This window comes from Pelobates fuscus, chromosome 13 (assembly GCF_036172605.1).
Source record: "Pelobates fuscus isolate aPelFus1 chromosome 13, aPelFus1.pri, whole genome shotgun sequence".
NCBI classification, from domain to species: Eukaryota; Metazoa; Chordata; class Amphibia; order Anura; family Pelobatidae; genus Pelobates; species Pelobates fuscus.
The window spans coordinates 43,430,821-43,447,529 of NC_086329.1; the positions used below are offsets into that span (position 1 = coordinate 43,430,821).

Sequence of the window (16,709 nt, forward strand, 5' to 3'; positions counted from 1 at the left end):
GTGCCCCATTCGTACCTCGAAACCTCACGCCAGTCACATACGCCGCGGTCACCACCTAAACTGCACTGAGGCGCCTTCACCTACACTCCGACGCCGTCACCACCTGACTCTAACGGACCCCGCCACTCACCTCTGCCGAGCAACCTAGAACCTCTGGGACTTTATGGAGCATCTACCGGATTACTATTACTCCACTCTTAGCTGGGCCCCAATGCGGCTCTCAAAAGACTATAATCCATTCCAGTTAACCAGCCACGGACTCTCACACAGGGGATGGAATTCTGTGGGTGATCGTGATAACCCAATCTGCCACCCATACCTCAGCCAACAAGCTACTATAGACTCTTGTTCGATCCCGAAGTGGTCTACAACCCTGTCGGCCCCAACACCGGGACACTGTCTGATGTGAATAGTTCCTGCTGTTTCTTGGAAATGGCACACAAGGAGGGTGGAATCCCAGCCAGGGATTCGGGTGACTGCTAACCCACGGGAGCTGGATGCTAACCGCGAACTGTCTCTGGACAGGGTCCTTAACCAAAGCTACGATCAACCCGGCGGCACAAGCATAAAAATGACAGCAAGTTTAAGAAGTTTTAAATGTTATGTTTTGTTTCATTTATGATTAGCCGAGTCCTTTTAATTTTATATATAATGCATAAGAGTGTAGTCTTCACTAAAACCATGGCAGTTTCGTCTCAGATGCATGCATACTAGTTCAAGAAACAATGAGCTCATAGGGTCTTTGAAAGGGAAGCCTAGGACAAACGTGTCACGTGTTTGCATTAAGGTGCCGGCACAGCAGGCACATCAGCTAGTCTCACCAACAGAATAATCACGTTGAAGTAATGCCCACGGAGGCACGCCTACAGTAGATATACACGTTGTAAGTCTACACAGCTTAACATACACACAGCCACTTAATCATCACAAAAGCAGACCACGCACGTCACCAGCATTCTTATTTTATTGTATTTTATTTATTTATTTTTTTTCCCCCCAATATTGTGTATCTTATTATATACTCGTGCCCCACAAATGTGTATTGTGCTCCACTTCCATGGTGGTTTTAACATTTATTCCCTAAAACATAGTACTAACCATTTAAATGTCAATGTCAGAGCCAGCTACAGCTAAAGCATCAAGAAACTAGACAAACTAGCCTAGAATGACCCTGTACTGTTTCCACCTTGTACGTCACAATTATGTTTGCCTTATGTGCAGTTTACGTTAAGCGAACCTGCTTTACGTTTTAGGAAACCTTCTTTATCCTCTCCATTAAGAGAGTAGAACCAAACAGGCATTTGTTTCTAGCCTTACGTTGCACTCAGACATATGAATCTAGTCTCTCGTAGAAAGACTGTTATTTAATAAGAGCCGCATGTATGTATATAGACTTAATTTTTTATTTTTTCACTGTGTTGGTTGCAGGACAGTACTTTATCGTCATAGCCATTCACCTTCACCCTAGGGCCCCGACCAAACTACTGTTCCCTGCAACCAACATCATTACTACGTCATACGACGTTAAATTTTGTAATACTATATGTAACCTCACTCTGGCAACGCACCTGCTCATACTCGAAGTTAACCGTATAAGTTACTTGTTCTTTGTTACACCTAGCAAGCCTTCACAGGCATAACTCCTTAACCTTTCACCATTACCTACCATGTATACTACTTATTATTAAGCACACTATATTGGTTCAGATAGAATAGTTAAAATCCTAAACATAAAAATGTGCATGTACCGCTGCCACTGTTTTCTATGTATACAACGTGTGCGCTGTTGTGGCGCTTGACCTAACCATGTACCTACCTGCACAACAAAAATAAAGAATTGAAAAAAAAAAAAAAAAAAAAAAAAAAATAATCAACGCATTTGTTTAACTGTCCTGCTTTCAAGTAAACTAAAAATTAGATTTACTTACCGCACTATATCAGACGCCTGCTCAATACCCTGCTGCCGCCGAAACAAGCGAAGGCGATCAAGTCTGAGGGCATGTTCCGATTGCCGAAACCAACATCATCTGCACCAGCGGAGGCGACGGCAGACCTGATCATCCGGTTTCAAACGTTGCAAGACAAGATCTCGATCCGTACAGCAGCCTGTGGACACTCTCCTCTGGTGTTCGAGGGGTCTACCCTATCACTGGTACAGAGGCACCAGAGGCACCAACGCATGGCGCAAGACCCTACAGCCACTACTGCAGACACTACGGGCTAAGGACATTCCTTACCGTTGGGGGTTCCAGAGAGCCCTATCCTTCACCCATCAGGGTGCGACATACAGAGCAACGAATTTCCAGGAACTGGAACAACATATGCAACACCTGAGCCTGCATGGATCAGTAAGGTCAGCCACGACGGGTCTGGCAGGTATAAACCCCTCCACCGTACCGGAGTTCACCCCTCGCTCAGCACAACGCAAACCGCATGCCAGAGGAGAAACCTGAAAAACAACGTCCAAGTGGCTGGACTTGCCATTCCATAACAGGTCCATAGACTGACTACACTAAGTACTGAACTCCGATCTAAATTACCGCAAACTGTCATTGTTTTTGTTATTGTTTTCTTATTATTGCCGCTATCCTTTAGAGTTTGAACACGCTCCTCCACCACACATAAATGACTACCTACGGTCATGTTCGCTTAAGGCCCACCATTAAGACCCACAATGAACCCACACTAACAGGGGACCGGACCGAGGACCACAATAGAGACACCCCCTCCTCCCTAGTCAAACAGAGAATAGACCACACCTTTACCTCTACCCACGACGGGGACTTACCTACTCATACACGTAGGGGCTCTGACACACAGACCTGCCTATCTACACGAGGAATCTCACTGAGACCCCCTTACATGTGTCTCACACGTAACGCTCATGTTATATCCAACTCACTAGTACAAGCCTGTGCCCCTGGAGACCTCGCTACCAGCCACCCCTGTAGCCCATCACCAAGGTCACACTAGCCTTATCCTACTAAATGTATAAAAGTGCTGGACTCTATCTGCCATGTAATTGTTTATTATGCACACATTGCGCCTGTATCTGTTGTTGTGGCGGTACAGGCCGTCTTGTTATATGCTGCACGCAAAAATAAAGAATATATAAAAAAAATTAGATGTAAAAATGTTTTTTTTTTTTTTTTTTTAAACATAGACTTTCCCCAGTAAGATTTCAGATTAATTGTAATTAAGACTGAGCCCCAATGAGGTTAAAATGAAAGGTGTCTGTGCAGATGTCAATTACTACCATACTAAAGAAATACTTTAGGAAAACAAGTTTTATATTCACTGCCTCCTAGCAACACACATAGCTGATGCTAGGATAACAAAACTCACATATTTGAGAAGGGATGCATCTTTCTTTTTAGTCTTGCAATTAAAAATCTCTAAATATAGGCAGGTTAAACGAAGATTGAAAAAACAAAAACAACTATGATCAAGGGGACGAAAAAAACAAAAAAACCACAAGCTGTACTCATTGCCTTGGAAACCACAGAATTAGTTTCTCTCTTCCATTTTTACAAAGGTTTTTTTTTTTTTTTAAATATAAATCTCTAGGTGGTGAAGTACAACTCGCATCACACCTAGCCACTGATCATCTGTACCTGACTGTAAGATGGATTAGCTGTAGAAATAGAAAGATGACATATTCCGTCAATGTCACGTTACAACCTGTGGTTGCTTTATGGCAAATAACCAAGTAGTTGCTAGCAGCCATAAAGGTAGTGAAGAACAGCAACAACTCACATTAGGAGCAAATATATTTTTTATTTCAATGCATAATACAATTTATAGTGTACAAACAGGGGGATACATCACAATAGAACGCAAACACATTGTGGGCTGCATGTGACGAACGCTAAATGCCTATTAATTTGCTCTTTAGAACATCGTTAGTCCATGTCATTATAAATATTTCATTTTTTATCAATGGGACACTAGTCATCATAATCCCTTAATCTCACTGAAGTGGAGATGGTCCTTGAAGTTCCTAGCTGCCATCTCACAGCTCAATGTTAAACTGAATGAATGGTTTAACGTGGAATGAAAGCCTCTGGGTGCTAACAGATGAAACCCGTTCCCTTTGCATTATCTTGAGCAGCGATATGAGACAGTGGTTGACTGAGAGTTTCAGCTCACCTTGCTCAGTTTATCGTGGTCACCCATTGCTGGTAAGACTTGGTATGGTAGGTGGAGTGTAATATCTGCCTTAGCCATACCTGCAGGGGCGCTGGGTTGCACCCTAAGTCAGTGTTAAACCACTTAAACAGTTGAACACCGAACCATGAGCAGGTGCCAGAGGACACCAGGCACCATAACCACTTCAATTAGATGAAGTGATTATGGTGCCTAAACTGTCTCTTCCAATTTTCAGGATGGAATGTGCAGTTCTAAACAAGTTTAAGATTAAGGTTGAAGGCATTATGAGCGAATCTCCCATTAAATATCTCTCCTTGACCTGGGCCGTTGTAACTATTTGTACAAATGTACTTGGGTAAAAAAAACATTATAATACAAGATTCTTCCAAACTTTTCCAGTAATTCAAAAGCAAAATAAAACATATTTTACCAAAACTCCCAAAATCATTCCATGTAACAGACTCTATTCTGATCTCTCCTCTCCTAACCTTCATGCTTGCTGATATATTTAATGAATCTTGCGGTTTGTTTGTTCTTGTTGGAAATCTAGTGGGACCCTCTGCTCAGCAGTACCCTCAGGATGTGAAACAGGGAGTTTTTCTACAAAGGAACATCTTTATCAGGAAGTTAGCTATGGCTAGTCTGGTGCAGCCTGGCAACTGGATTGGAGGATTTTATCTGCTGGAGGCACACAATGTGTTAACCATTGCTTTACTGGGTGCTACATACACACAACATCAAAAGAAGAAGATGATAATCAGTGCTGAGACGGTCAAAAAAAATCAAACAGAAATCTATGTCAATATTTTCCTAGTGCGTCCTCATCGAGAATTTGTACCCTTAAGGACACAGCATGAGACGTAATAGGCCAGCAAGAAAATTTCCGTTGTGTGTCCTTAAGGGGTTAAACCCGTGCCTCTGAGATACGTCAGCTGTAGATCTATTCACTGAATTATCTCACCAACAACATACATAAGAACAAAAAAAACAAAAAAAATACCACCCCAAGCATTGAAATTGGCAATATGCCATGTTCTATGGGCAATTTTGAGGCCTGGCAGTTTTAGATACAACCTCAAGCTAAAGCAAACGTAAAATGTAAACAAACCCCAAACAAACCCACAAACCCTCAGTGCAAGAAATTTAAATACAAACCAGGCAGGAATTATACATTTTAAAAAAAACTTAGAAACATTACTTAATGAAGCAGGTGGCAAGGGTGAAAATATACCCATTTCCATCTGGCTCCTGGTATTATTATTATCCAAATGATGTTACAGCTGTGTTATCTCCCTTACACAAACATACCACTATTAAAGAAGTTTTATAATAGGACATAGTGGGAATTGAATTACCTTGTTACTATAAACCAGGCCAACTCCTGGACGTCGGGAGAGACCCTCATGTACGTCTTAATATGAGGCATCGCTCTGCTACGGCCAGAGGTCTCTGCTTTCCACCTACTGGAGAAAAGACAGGGCTGAGTCAGAAGGTTTGTTCAGGAAAACAGGCACATTTTGGAATATTTAATCTTCTGCTTTTGGTGAGTTGCTGTTTTTATTGCCAGATTTAAAAAAAACAAAACAAAACAGGGATGGATATGGTACCATTTAAAATAGAAAGGAAGATTAAAAAAAAAAATAAGAAGAATAATAACTGTCATAGGAAGCAGTGAAAAGTTATTACAATTTTTCTTCACCATCAGCCAACTATTATTTCTACTAACAGGAGGACAGTTTATACTTTGTAAGTACAGTGTCCATCTGAGACATTAACAACCATTGGTGTGGTAGCTGTAGTTATGTTACACACATTTTTCATTTACTTAGCTGCTGCCTAGAGGCATCCCTGCTCTAATCAAATCTACAACTAGATCTTTAACTACTAGAAATCAAACTACAAAGGTACAAAGGTAATATACACAAATTATAAATTTTTAAAAGGGGGCAGGGCCTGATTGTCATGGTGGAGAGACGCGTTTCGAGAGAGCGCTTTCAAAATCCTGACACAATTATTGTTTTGCAAGCTTCTTTGGCTCAACAAAGCTGAACTGAGACCAGGGTTAGCTTCCTGACCCATCTGACAAGCTGAACGACTGGCGATTTATCGGGAGCTTGCTCACCCCACAGTGACTTATTCGGCCTAGTGCACACCAGGCAGGAGAGGCGGCCCCTCTCCTGACTCGGAGGTGCTCAGAAGATTTCATGCAAGAGCCCCGTTAACCGCCGTTAGACCAGTGGGGGCGATCCTGGTCTACATCTGATGGGTTCCTGGGCCATTGCAAGACTGGGGGACTGTGCCATCCAGGCAGAGGGACCCTGCTTCAACTTACCAAGCAGACCACATGTCTCCATACTCTCGTAGTCAATCATCATGATTTTAAGGCCCGGCTCAACATTCTCTTTGAGAACTTCTGGAGGCGTCTGGAGAACAGGGTGGTGCCAGAAGAGCAATGCCCCTTGTGGGTTTCGAGCCCAGCCATACTGAAGACTCCTGCTACACCCTCAGAGAAGAAGCATAGCGCCAAGACCAAGGCACATCTAAACACGGTGGAGACGTACAGGCCAGCACAGCATTGGGAAAGCTGAGCCCATCTCACCAGATCAGCTTAAGAAGGGGACTTATCCTGCTTTATTTCGAGTGACTAACTCATTGCAGAGGCCCTTGGGGCCACAACTGGGCTCATCTCCACATGTAGCTCTGATGCTCCTACCCCTGTTTTGGCCCTTCCACCCTACGACTGCCTGCCTGTCACAAAACTATGACATGCCCCTGAGAGGCATAGGATGACCAACCAGGGACTCCTGCCGGCTGGCATTTCCCCACCTTCTAATGCCTTCACACAACATGATTGTTTTTATTTTGCTTTGAGTATTTCCTACATTTGGTATAACGTATCTTATATTTTGTGTAGCGCTCCGCAGCACAATAGTGGTACTTAGAATTGCTGAGCCTCTGAAGCCTAATGGCTTTATTTCTGCCCTGGAGGCCCCTTAAGTGCTACACCAGAGGCGGCTCTCTAATTAGGCGGTTTAGGCGGCCGCCTAAACCTCCTGTGAGCAGACTGTGTCAGGTCCTCGGTCAGTGACCGAGGACCTGACACCAGGAGGGGGCCCGGTGGCTTGCCCGGTATGCCACCGGGTGCGAGGCCCCTCCTGGCTGCCCGGCCAGCCACCGCAGACACCGTTCTGCAGCTCCGCAGTGAGCAGAGCTGCAGACCATGTGTCTCGCGAGAACTGACCAATCAGAGCGTTGCCGCGGGTTACCACGGCAATGCTCTCACATCTCGCGAGATTGCATGGTCTGCAGCTCTGCGGAGCTGCAGACCGGGAGCAATGGCCACCGGACCACCAGGGAGCCCACTGGACCACCAGGGAAATTAAGGTAGGCTCTCTCACCCCCCTCAGCCTCACCCTCCCACCACCCTCAGCCTCACTACCCCCCACACCACCCTCAGCCTCACTCCCCACCACGCTCAGCCTCACTACCTGCCACACCACCCTCAGCCTCACTACCCCCCACCACCCTCAGCCTCACCACTTCACACCACCCTCAGCCTCACCACCGTCAGCCTCACTACCCCCACACCACCGTCAGCCTCACTACCCCCCACACCACCCTCAGCCTCACTACCCCCCACACCACCCTCAGCCTCACTACCCCCCCACACCACCCTCAGCCTCACTACCCCCCCCACACAACCCTCAGCCTCACTACCCGCACACCACCCTCAGCCTCACTACCCGCACACCACCCTCAGCCTCACTACCCCCACACCACCCTCAGCCTCACTACCCCCACACCACCCTCAGCCTCACCACCCCCCACACCACCCTCAGCCTCACCACCCCCCGCCACCCTCAGCATCACCACCCACCACCACCCTCAGGCTAACTACCCCCCACAGCATCACCCCCCCCACACCACCCTCAGCCTCACTACCCCCCACACCACCCTCAGCCTCACCTCCCCCAACCACCCTCAGTCTCACTACCCCCCACACCACCCTCAGCCTCACTACCCCCACACCACCCCCAACCTCACCACCCACCACACCACCCCCAACCACCCTCAGCCTCACCACCCCCAACCACCCTCAGCCTCACCACCCACCACCCCCCACGACCCTCCGCCTCACTCCCCCACCACCCTCAGCCTCACCCCCCCACCACCCTCAGCCTCACCACCCCCACCCTCAGCCTCACCACCCCCCACCACCCTCAGCCTCACCACCCTCAGCATCACCACCCCCCACCACCCTCACCCTCACCCCCCACCACCCTCAGCCTCACCCCCCACCACCCTCAGCCTCAACCCCCCCACCACCCTCAGCCTCACCACCCCCCCACCACCCTCAGCCTCACCACCCCCCACCACCCTCAGCCTCACCACCCCCACCACCCTCAGCCTCACCACCCCCACCACCCTCAGCCTCACCACCCCCCACCACCCTGAGCATCACCTCCCCACACCACCCTCAGCCTCACCACCCCCCACCACCCTCAGCCTCACCACCCCCCACCACCCTCACCACCCCCCACCACCCTCACCACCCTCAGCCTCACCACCCCCCACCACCCTCAGCCTCACCACCCCCACCACCCTCAGCATCACTTCCCCACCACCCTCAGCCTCACCACCCCCCACCACCCTCAGCCTCACCACCCCCCACCACCCTCAGCCTCACCACCACCCTCAGCATCAACACCCACCACCCCCACCACCCTCAGCCTCACCACCCCCACCACCCTCAGCCTCACCACCCCCCACCCCCCTCAGCCTCACCACCCCCACCACCCTCAGCATCACCACCCCCCACCACCCTCAGCATCACCTCCCCACCACCCTCAGCACCACCCTCAGCATCAACCCCCACCACCCTCAGCATCAACCCCCACCATCCCCCACCACCCTCAGCATCAACCCCCCCCCGTCACCATCAACCCCCCCTCACATCACCCCCTCCTTCTCACATTACCCTCCCTTCTGACATTACCCCCCCTCACTCTCACATTACCATCACCCCTCTCACATCACCCCCCCACACCATCACCTCCCTGTCACCATCATCCCCTCTTACCATCACCCGCCTCTCCTTCTCAACATCACCCCCCCATACACACAACACACTTCAAGCAGCTACCCCATACACCCCATAATGCAAACATGCTCACAGAGACATACATTTACACACAAGGATACTCTGTCAGACACACTCTCAGGCACATACACAGGTAAACTGTGCATCAATGTGTATATGTGACACTTTTTTGTTAGTGGGGCCTCATGTTTGAGTTTCGCCTAAGGCCTCAAAGTCTAGAGCTGCCTCTGTGTTACACTACCTATAATCCCCCTGTCTTGAACATATTCTCCTACTAGCTTAATTTCTATGTACTATTTAGACACAAAAAATAGCCTGATTTCTACTTTGCTTATTCACCATTACTAGAATTTCCTATTTTACTTGTTCGCAGACATGTTTGCCTACCCTGATCTATCCGTTATACTATAAAATTGTTCAGTTCCTTAAAAATGCAGCATTATGCAACATTGTTGAATGTATGTGTCATTGTGCAAAGTGTGTTCGTGTGTTATTTGGTGCTCTTGTGCATGCTATTGTGGCATTACAATATTCTTTGTTCTCTTGTGCACAACAAAAAAATATATAAAAAATGATAATAAAGGAACACTTTGTAATGTCAGAATCTTTTTTTTTTTTTTTAATGACTATTGCTCTTCCTCTTTGGGAGTCTAAAGAATAATTTAAACTCACTTTTAAACCATCGCTTTTCCCCAGTCTTGCTGTAGCAGCTGACTATCTGCCATAAGGTCATCAGTAGTGATCATCTCTCAAACCAATTCAATTCTTCGCATAGAGAAACATTGGGACCCTACAGCGCATGTGCAGCAATCACTTCGCTGTATCAATTGGATGCTTCTCAGAGAAACATTTTCCCAATACTTCTCTAGGAAAATAATTACCAGTGTAGGTTGTCATAATGTTGGGTGTGATGACAGTGAACGTTAAGACGTTCAATTATTGAAAGTCTTCTCTAGGAAGTGTCATACTGTTTGAAAAATGTAAACATGCACCAAAACCACTATAGTAAGATGTAGCCATTATGGTATTTAAAATGTCCCTTTAAATATGTCCAAAAACAACAAGAAATTGATTAACAATGTAAGACAAGGAACAATAGAATCATCATAGAAACCCTACACTATTATTATTATTGATTATTAATGCCCCCCCCCCCCCCCACCCACCCTCCAAATCCCCTTCCCACCACAAAAACAGAATGGACTATGAAAAAAATACATACAATAATTACAAAAGCTGAAAGAAAGATAAAGGTGGCCCGTCTAGCAGAATCGGATGTAAACTCCGCTCTCCTGTAACAATTTGTCGACAGTGACAGTTCCCATTTAAAACATTTTCTAAACGAATGAAATGAAAATAAATAAAATCTTACAATTCTTATTGGCTACTTACTGGAAGAATGAATGTAGCCATGGCTGTTTCTGAGCGGTCTGGATGCTGTATGGCAAGGAGCCGCCAGCTGCAGAAAAAAAATATTTTAGAACAAGAGCTTTACATCAGATACCTGGGCATTATGGTAATATCATATAAAGCCATTAGAAAACCATGACAGTGGTCCTCCTGGCAGGTTACAGTAGGGAACTTAACAGAGCCCACAAGGGCATTATGGGCTTCAACATGGGACACAGTAGATCAGGGGTGCCCAAAACTTAGCTCCCTAGATGTTTTAAAACTACAGCTTCCATGATGCTTTGTAATTCTAAAGGGATTCTAAAGGCATGCAAAGTACCATGGGAGTTGTAGTTCTATAACACTTGGGGATCTACATTTTGGGAATCCCTGGGGAAGATTATGATCTTTAAGGAATAATCTAAGCGTTGAAGCAATGCCGTTTTCATGTATGGATTGTGCCCTTGCAGTCGCTACTGAAATATTTGCAATTTAGAAGTTAAATCATTCCATGCATTCCAAGCTACATGGTTCCTGCCTGTGACTGAGACAACCTCATTGAAAAAAATTGGTTTAAGTTTTACAGCACAATGTGTTTACTTCTGAAGTTCTTATCTCCTCGGATAATTAAACTTAAAATGGGCACGTTATGCATCAAATCAACTTTAGCTTAATGAAGTAGAATTGGTGTATGGATCATGAACCCACAGTCTAACTGTTAAATTCTCTGCCATTCAGGGGTTAAATAACTTTGTGTATGCAGCTCTAGCCCCACTTCCCATGGCTGTGACTTACACAGCCTATCTATGCTTTATCATGAAGTGTCTATCTGCTGAGAAGGGGTCTATTAATTTTGAGTTTGCATAATAACAACATTATAAATACATAAAAATATATATATATTGTAATTAGTAATGAGCTGGGTCGTTCACCTACCGGGATAGCCTTCCAAACTGGTCCTCACATTATCCACTGATGGATATATCTAAAAAATAATGGAACAAGATTATAAATAAGGGAAGGATATTTTATAGTTGCTCAAATGCTATATATACTTAGATAACTGCTATGAAATAAAATAATCTACTCTATCTAGTGCCTTATTGTGCACACAAAATTATTAGTATGTTTACGCATTTGAGTCAAAACATTGTATCTTACAAGCATTCATTCTACACCTAATGAGTGATTTGTAAAAATGTGGTGCCCCTATAGGCCTGCCCCCACCAGTGGTCGATAACAGAGCAAAAATGTGTTCATTAGACATGTGCAAATATTTACTCTGGACGTCCTGGACGTAAGAAATGCTTTTTAAAACCATATAAAGATGGATTGATCCGTCCGATATTTACCTGTAAATTTAAGAGTCTTAAAACCCTGGACATATCGATTTGTCCATATGTGAATTAAAAGGCATCTGATTTGTCTTAGACATCCAGAACAAATGTTTGTACATGACTGGTGTACATATCACTCTGCCTGGTCAAACAGTTTCACAGAATGTGCATGCTATGCCAATCACTATCCCAACACACCTTGCGTCACAGCTTGAAAGGGAGCCTGAGCTGAGCCATTGAGTCTGATAGCTTTACTGAGAAAGCGGATAACGGTGTGGTCAGTACAGCGATAGCAGCTCCACTGAAACTGAAGTCAGCTCAGGCATCCATTCTATTCATCATTTATGATCAAGTAAATTGTTGTAAAGTGCTTAAAGTGGCACAGTCACTTGGGGGGTCTCAACGTTTTTGGCAAAGACTCCATATGATGACTTTTCCAGGCTGAGTGAAGCATATATGGAAATAAATGTACCTTAAATTGCCACCGTCTTGCCCCGATACTTTTTCGGCTAATAGCACTACTGTGTCACTATTGTACTCTTGCACATGTGTCAGAGTACACAACAAGGTCTATGAAGGATCATGTGAGACAGCGTGATTTTCCATAGGTAATCTTGTGTGTGAGCAATCATATTAGCCAATGCACATACCGGCTGATGGGGAGCGGCATGAGAAACTCTGACTTGGTCTCGTACATATCTTTTGTCTGCGTTTAAAATTCAAAGAAACAGACAAAATGAGCTTTTCCTAAAGATTCTCTCTAGAAAGTAGCTTTAACTACTTATACCACAAGTTCAGTCTCCCTTGAGTAAAATGGAAACCTCCTGACTTAATGAGCTATTTCTGATCTGGACAGAGCTCTCTGTGAAAGCTGAAAACTTGCAAATATTTTACAGGTAAGATTATTATTTTTTTTTTTTTTTTTTTTTATATTTTACAATTATAACAGAACATCTACATAGTGAATTAACAATTGATGTCATTCCCAGCCTGGAGTGACCCTCTGATTTCAGGAAAAAGCTCTGGATTCTAAGTAAATTAGTAATTAGTAACAGTAATTAGGCTCCCAATCTCCTCTTACTACAAGCAGTATAAACAAAAGAACAAAAATGTTTACAAAACGTATCCAAATTTTGACATTGAAATAAAATAATAATAAGCCCCATTTATTTTGACCCACAAATAACAGTGTTCCCAGGTTTACCAAATGTAGAGGAGGATCCATTTTCCCCAAAGATGTTATGCCTTTTCCGAGTGTCTGGAGGCTCTCCCTGAATTCTGAGTGCAGCCATTTGGTTTTGTCAGTTCCCATGGATCCTATGCTTGAAAATTGACCAATCACAGGCCAGGATTCCTGTCCAGCAATGGCAGAAGTGTTTTCTCTTAAAATCTATTCAATCACAAGATAGAATGAATTAGTAACTTTCTGCATTTGAGTCAAAACACTTTATATTATTCTCACACCTGTCGCTTATTAGATGTGTAGGATGATAGATTTTGTCTGCTACTTTTTTTTTTTTATGTATATTTTTGCAGTGCATAAGATAGGTACATACAAGCCTGAGGTACCCCAACGGCAATCCTCTGGCCTCATATCAAGCTTTACAATCGGGTAGTAGAGTGAACATGCACAATTTTATATTATAATAAACTTGCGTGAAGATGAGAAACATGCTGAACTTTTGCGTGAACTTATGTAGAGTTGAATCAAGCAAGAATTTGATTGTAAGAGTTGTTTAACCCCGTAAGGACACATGACATGTGTGACATGTCATGATTCCCTTTTATTCCAGAAGTTTGGTCCTTAAGGGGTTAAACATGGTCTATCATAGCCTATATAAGTGATGGGAAACTTGCTAGTGCTGAGATACCTGTGACTTTATTAAAGTCATATACATTGCTCAGCTGTTGCTTCAAGCCTATGAGCAGGGGTATGTCACAACATTCAAGATTGTGTTCGCATAAATATCTTAGACCAAGTATAACAGGTATGGGATTCGTTAGGTTAGGCTGCTGCATGTTAGGTGAGGTCGACACAATGCGTATAAAAAACAAGATCTATACATAGCGTAGTTGTGCTCTATATGTGATAAGATATAGGAAAGATTTCTAGTCAGGTCTACCTAGCTGCCATTCGTAATACAGGCTAGTTGCAATAATAATATATTAATTATATTATTATTGTCTGCTACAATTCAGATTAAACTCAAGCATAGTAAGTCTACAAGGTCAGGATCAGTATTCAGTGTGTAACTAGGGAGCCAGCAAGATTGCAGCGAAAATGGGTTCTAAACTCTGGGCCAAAGCAATAAACGCTTTGCTTACCTTTCGCAGACGCAAATGACCCCATTTCTCTTTGTCATTCCCTTGGTACCTTCCAGGGGTTGATCCAACCAGATAAACCCTGTAATTACAGATATAAGTGATGGGATCACTGCCCTCCGAGAATCTTAGAGGGTTATGTAAAAAAGTGGCTTTATTCAGATCCTAAAAGCATTAGAAATTCAACACTCACTCAATAAATCCAGAGCCAAAAAGCTTAGAATACACTCATGAACTAGCGATAAACTGTAACTACTGGGCACAAAGTTAAGAAACAAACATAAAAAAATCAAAATTCACTCCCTTTTATTTTCTCTCTGATGCCCCTAAGGTTTCTCATCATTTCTCAAAACCAATCTAACAGCCTAAATGGAACCCAGCACTCAAAATCAGTGTTAAAGCAAACATTTGTTTTGATCTGTGATACAAGCGCAATCAAACTACATAAATGCGTTTCACCTAGAGGAAGCTTCATCATAAACTGAAACAAGCAAGGCTTTTCCCCCTGTCGCACCCATATAATAATGTGTCAATCTACTGAATAAGTATCAGCGTACCCCAATCCTGCCTTTCAAATGCAGACCAGCACACAACTGGTCAGCGGGAAACACACTATTGTTATCATAACACCCCCTGCAGCATCTGCGTACAGATTCTCGAACAGCCAATTAACTCTCTCTAATTGTGGAACCAAAATGTTGCACAAAAACTATCTGGGAAATCTAGTTAATCTCTTTGAGCTCTCCGTTTAAAGAGTTAAAATATCCTCTACCTGATGTAAAGCACTCAAAGAGAAAAATCACTGACTGTTGAGGAGCAATTTTCATGTTTATGCAGAAAATGCCAGTCATAGCTTAAAATCTAAAAGAATGTTCATGCATTAATTTTATGTACGGGAACATCTTGAATACAAATGGATCCGCTAAGAAAATGCAAGCTTCATCAGCACTACTGTGGGTTTCAAAACCAGGGAACACTGAGGGTTGTGAATCATTTCCCATGATTCCATATCAAACGGCTGGCATAGGATTACTTGAAATGTAGTCCACGGAGATGACCAAAATGTCGCCGACATTATCGAATTGGTTCTCTTAAGCTGATAATTTTGCCAAATACAAAACACTGGGTGGGAAAGGTGTACAGCAGCAGAATTAACCCCAGTAAATTTTACTAGAAACCAAAATCTCTGGGAACAAAACCAGGAAGTGGAATCATGTGGACTGGCACAAATCCAAAAAGAATCATGTGCTCAGTTAATCCTTTGTTTTGTTGCAAAATGCTTTGTTGAAAAAATCATTTTCTTGGATACACATAGGTTTAAAAACAAGTTGACATGGCTGTGTTTTACCATTTCAAGCACTCTTATTGAAGTTTGGAAGACTGGAGTTAGATTCTAGAGTATGATCTAACCATTATAGAGTGGAAGATACTACCCAACTTTGGTTTATATTAATACATAGATAATATGTCAGGGAAACCAATGTCTATCCTGATCGGTGAGCTAGTTCTCTAAAATGAAGCTCCTATGTAATTAGTATTCATTACTACACCACTGCTGCTACTCTGGGTAAAATAATGCATCACACAGTGCTCTCCACCAATCAACCCACTGTACCACTTGGGCTACAGACCTTGTCTGTGATAGATCATGCTGTTTAATGATATCCATCCATTCTTTCAGACTCGGCGAATTGTAAGAAGCCAAATATGCAATGAGATCTGCCCTGAAGTTTGTCACAGGTTCACCAGCAGAAATGGAGTCTCCTTCAGCTATACGTGGATATAAAGGGCTCAGCCAAATCCTGTTAAATAAAGAAAACATATTGAATTTAGTTGGCAGTAGGATGAATATAAAGTAAAGATTCATATTGGCTACAAACTTCCCTTGTACAGGAGTGTGGAACTGTGACTTCAACCAACTGGTTTTGGACTGCATCTCCCATTATTCTAGACTAACCAGGGCTAGCAGAAAAATATGGGAGGTATGTACCTTTTTTTGCTCCAGTTTGTGAATGGGTAAATACTATCAGCTGAGCCAGGTCCGAGGCTTACTGACTGAAGCAATGGACTGGAACCAAAGTGAAGGGGCAAAGCAATAGGGCACAGGACTGAAGACTTAGTAGTAAAACTGTTTGCTAAAAGCAAAACCCCTTCAGGTTAGCTGGTACTTGGGGAGCTCCTAGCACCAAAACAACCTAATACAGATGGAGTTTTTATGTTGCCTATAGTGTCCCTCTAGAGTATTGCAGACCACTATTCAGTTCTACCATCTGCCGTAGGGTTTAGGAAATGTTTAATATTAAAAGAAATACCCCACATTTCGTTGTAAGCCAACTAGTCAGAGTGCTCCGACACAGAAAACACACCTTTCACAGTCGCTCTGAGATCTGAAAACATAGGCCTTAATAAAG

At 43.8% G+C, this 16,709-nt stretch overlaps 1 protein-coding gene across 3 annotated transcripts in view; it reads right to left on the bottom strand.

The window, feature by feature from the left end:
* TDP1 (tyrosyl-DNA phosphodiesterase 1) overlaps window positions 1–16,709 on the bottom strand; it is a 119,463-nt gene that overhangs the window by 65,997 nt on the left and 36,757 nt on the right. For all 3 annotated transcript variants that reach the window (XM_063440314.1, XM_063440315.1, XM_063440316.1), the window contains exons 8-13: window positions 15,930–16,100; window positions 14,302–14,380; window positions 13,181–13,366; window positions 11,576–11,624; window positions 10,643–10,709; window positions 5,505–5,612 (exon numbers count right to left, since the gene is read on the bottom strand). In XM_063440314.1, the coding sequence (XP_063296384.1) occupies window positions 5,505–5,612; window positions 10,643–10,709; window positions 11,576–11,624; window positions 13,181–13,366; window positions 14,302–14,380; window positions 15,930–16,100 (660 nt within the window). The remainder of the gene's footprint in view (window positions 1–5,504; window positions 5,613–10,642; window positions 10,710–11,575; window positions 11,625–13,180; window positions 13,367–14,301; window positions 14,381–15,929; window positions 16,101–16,709) is intronic.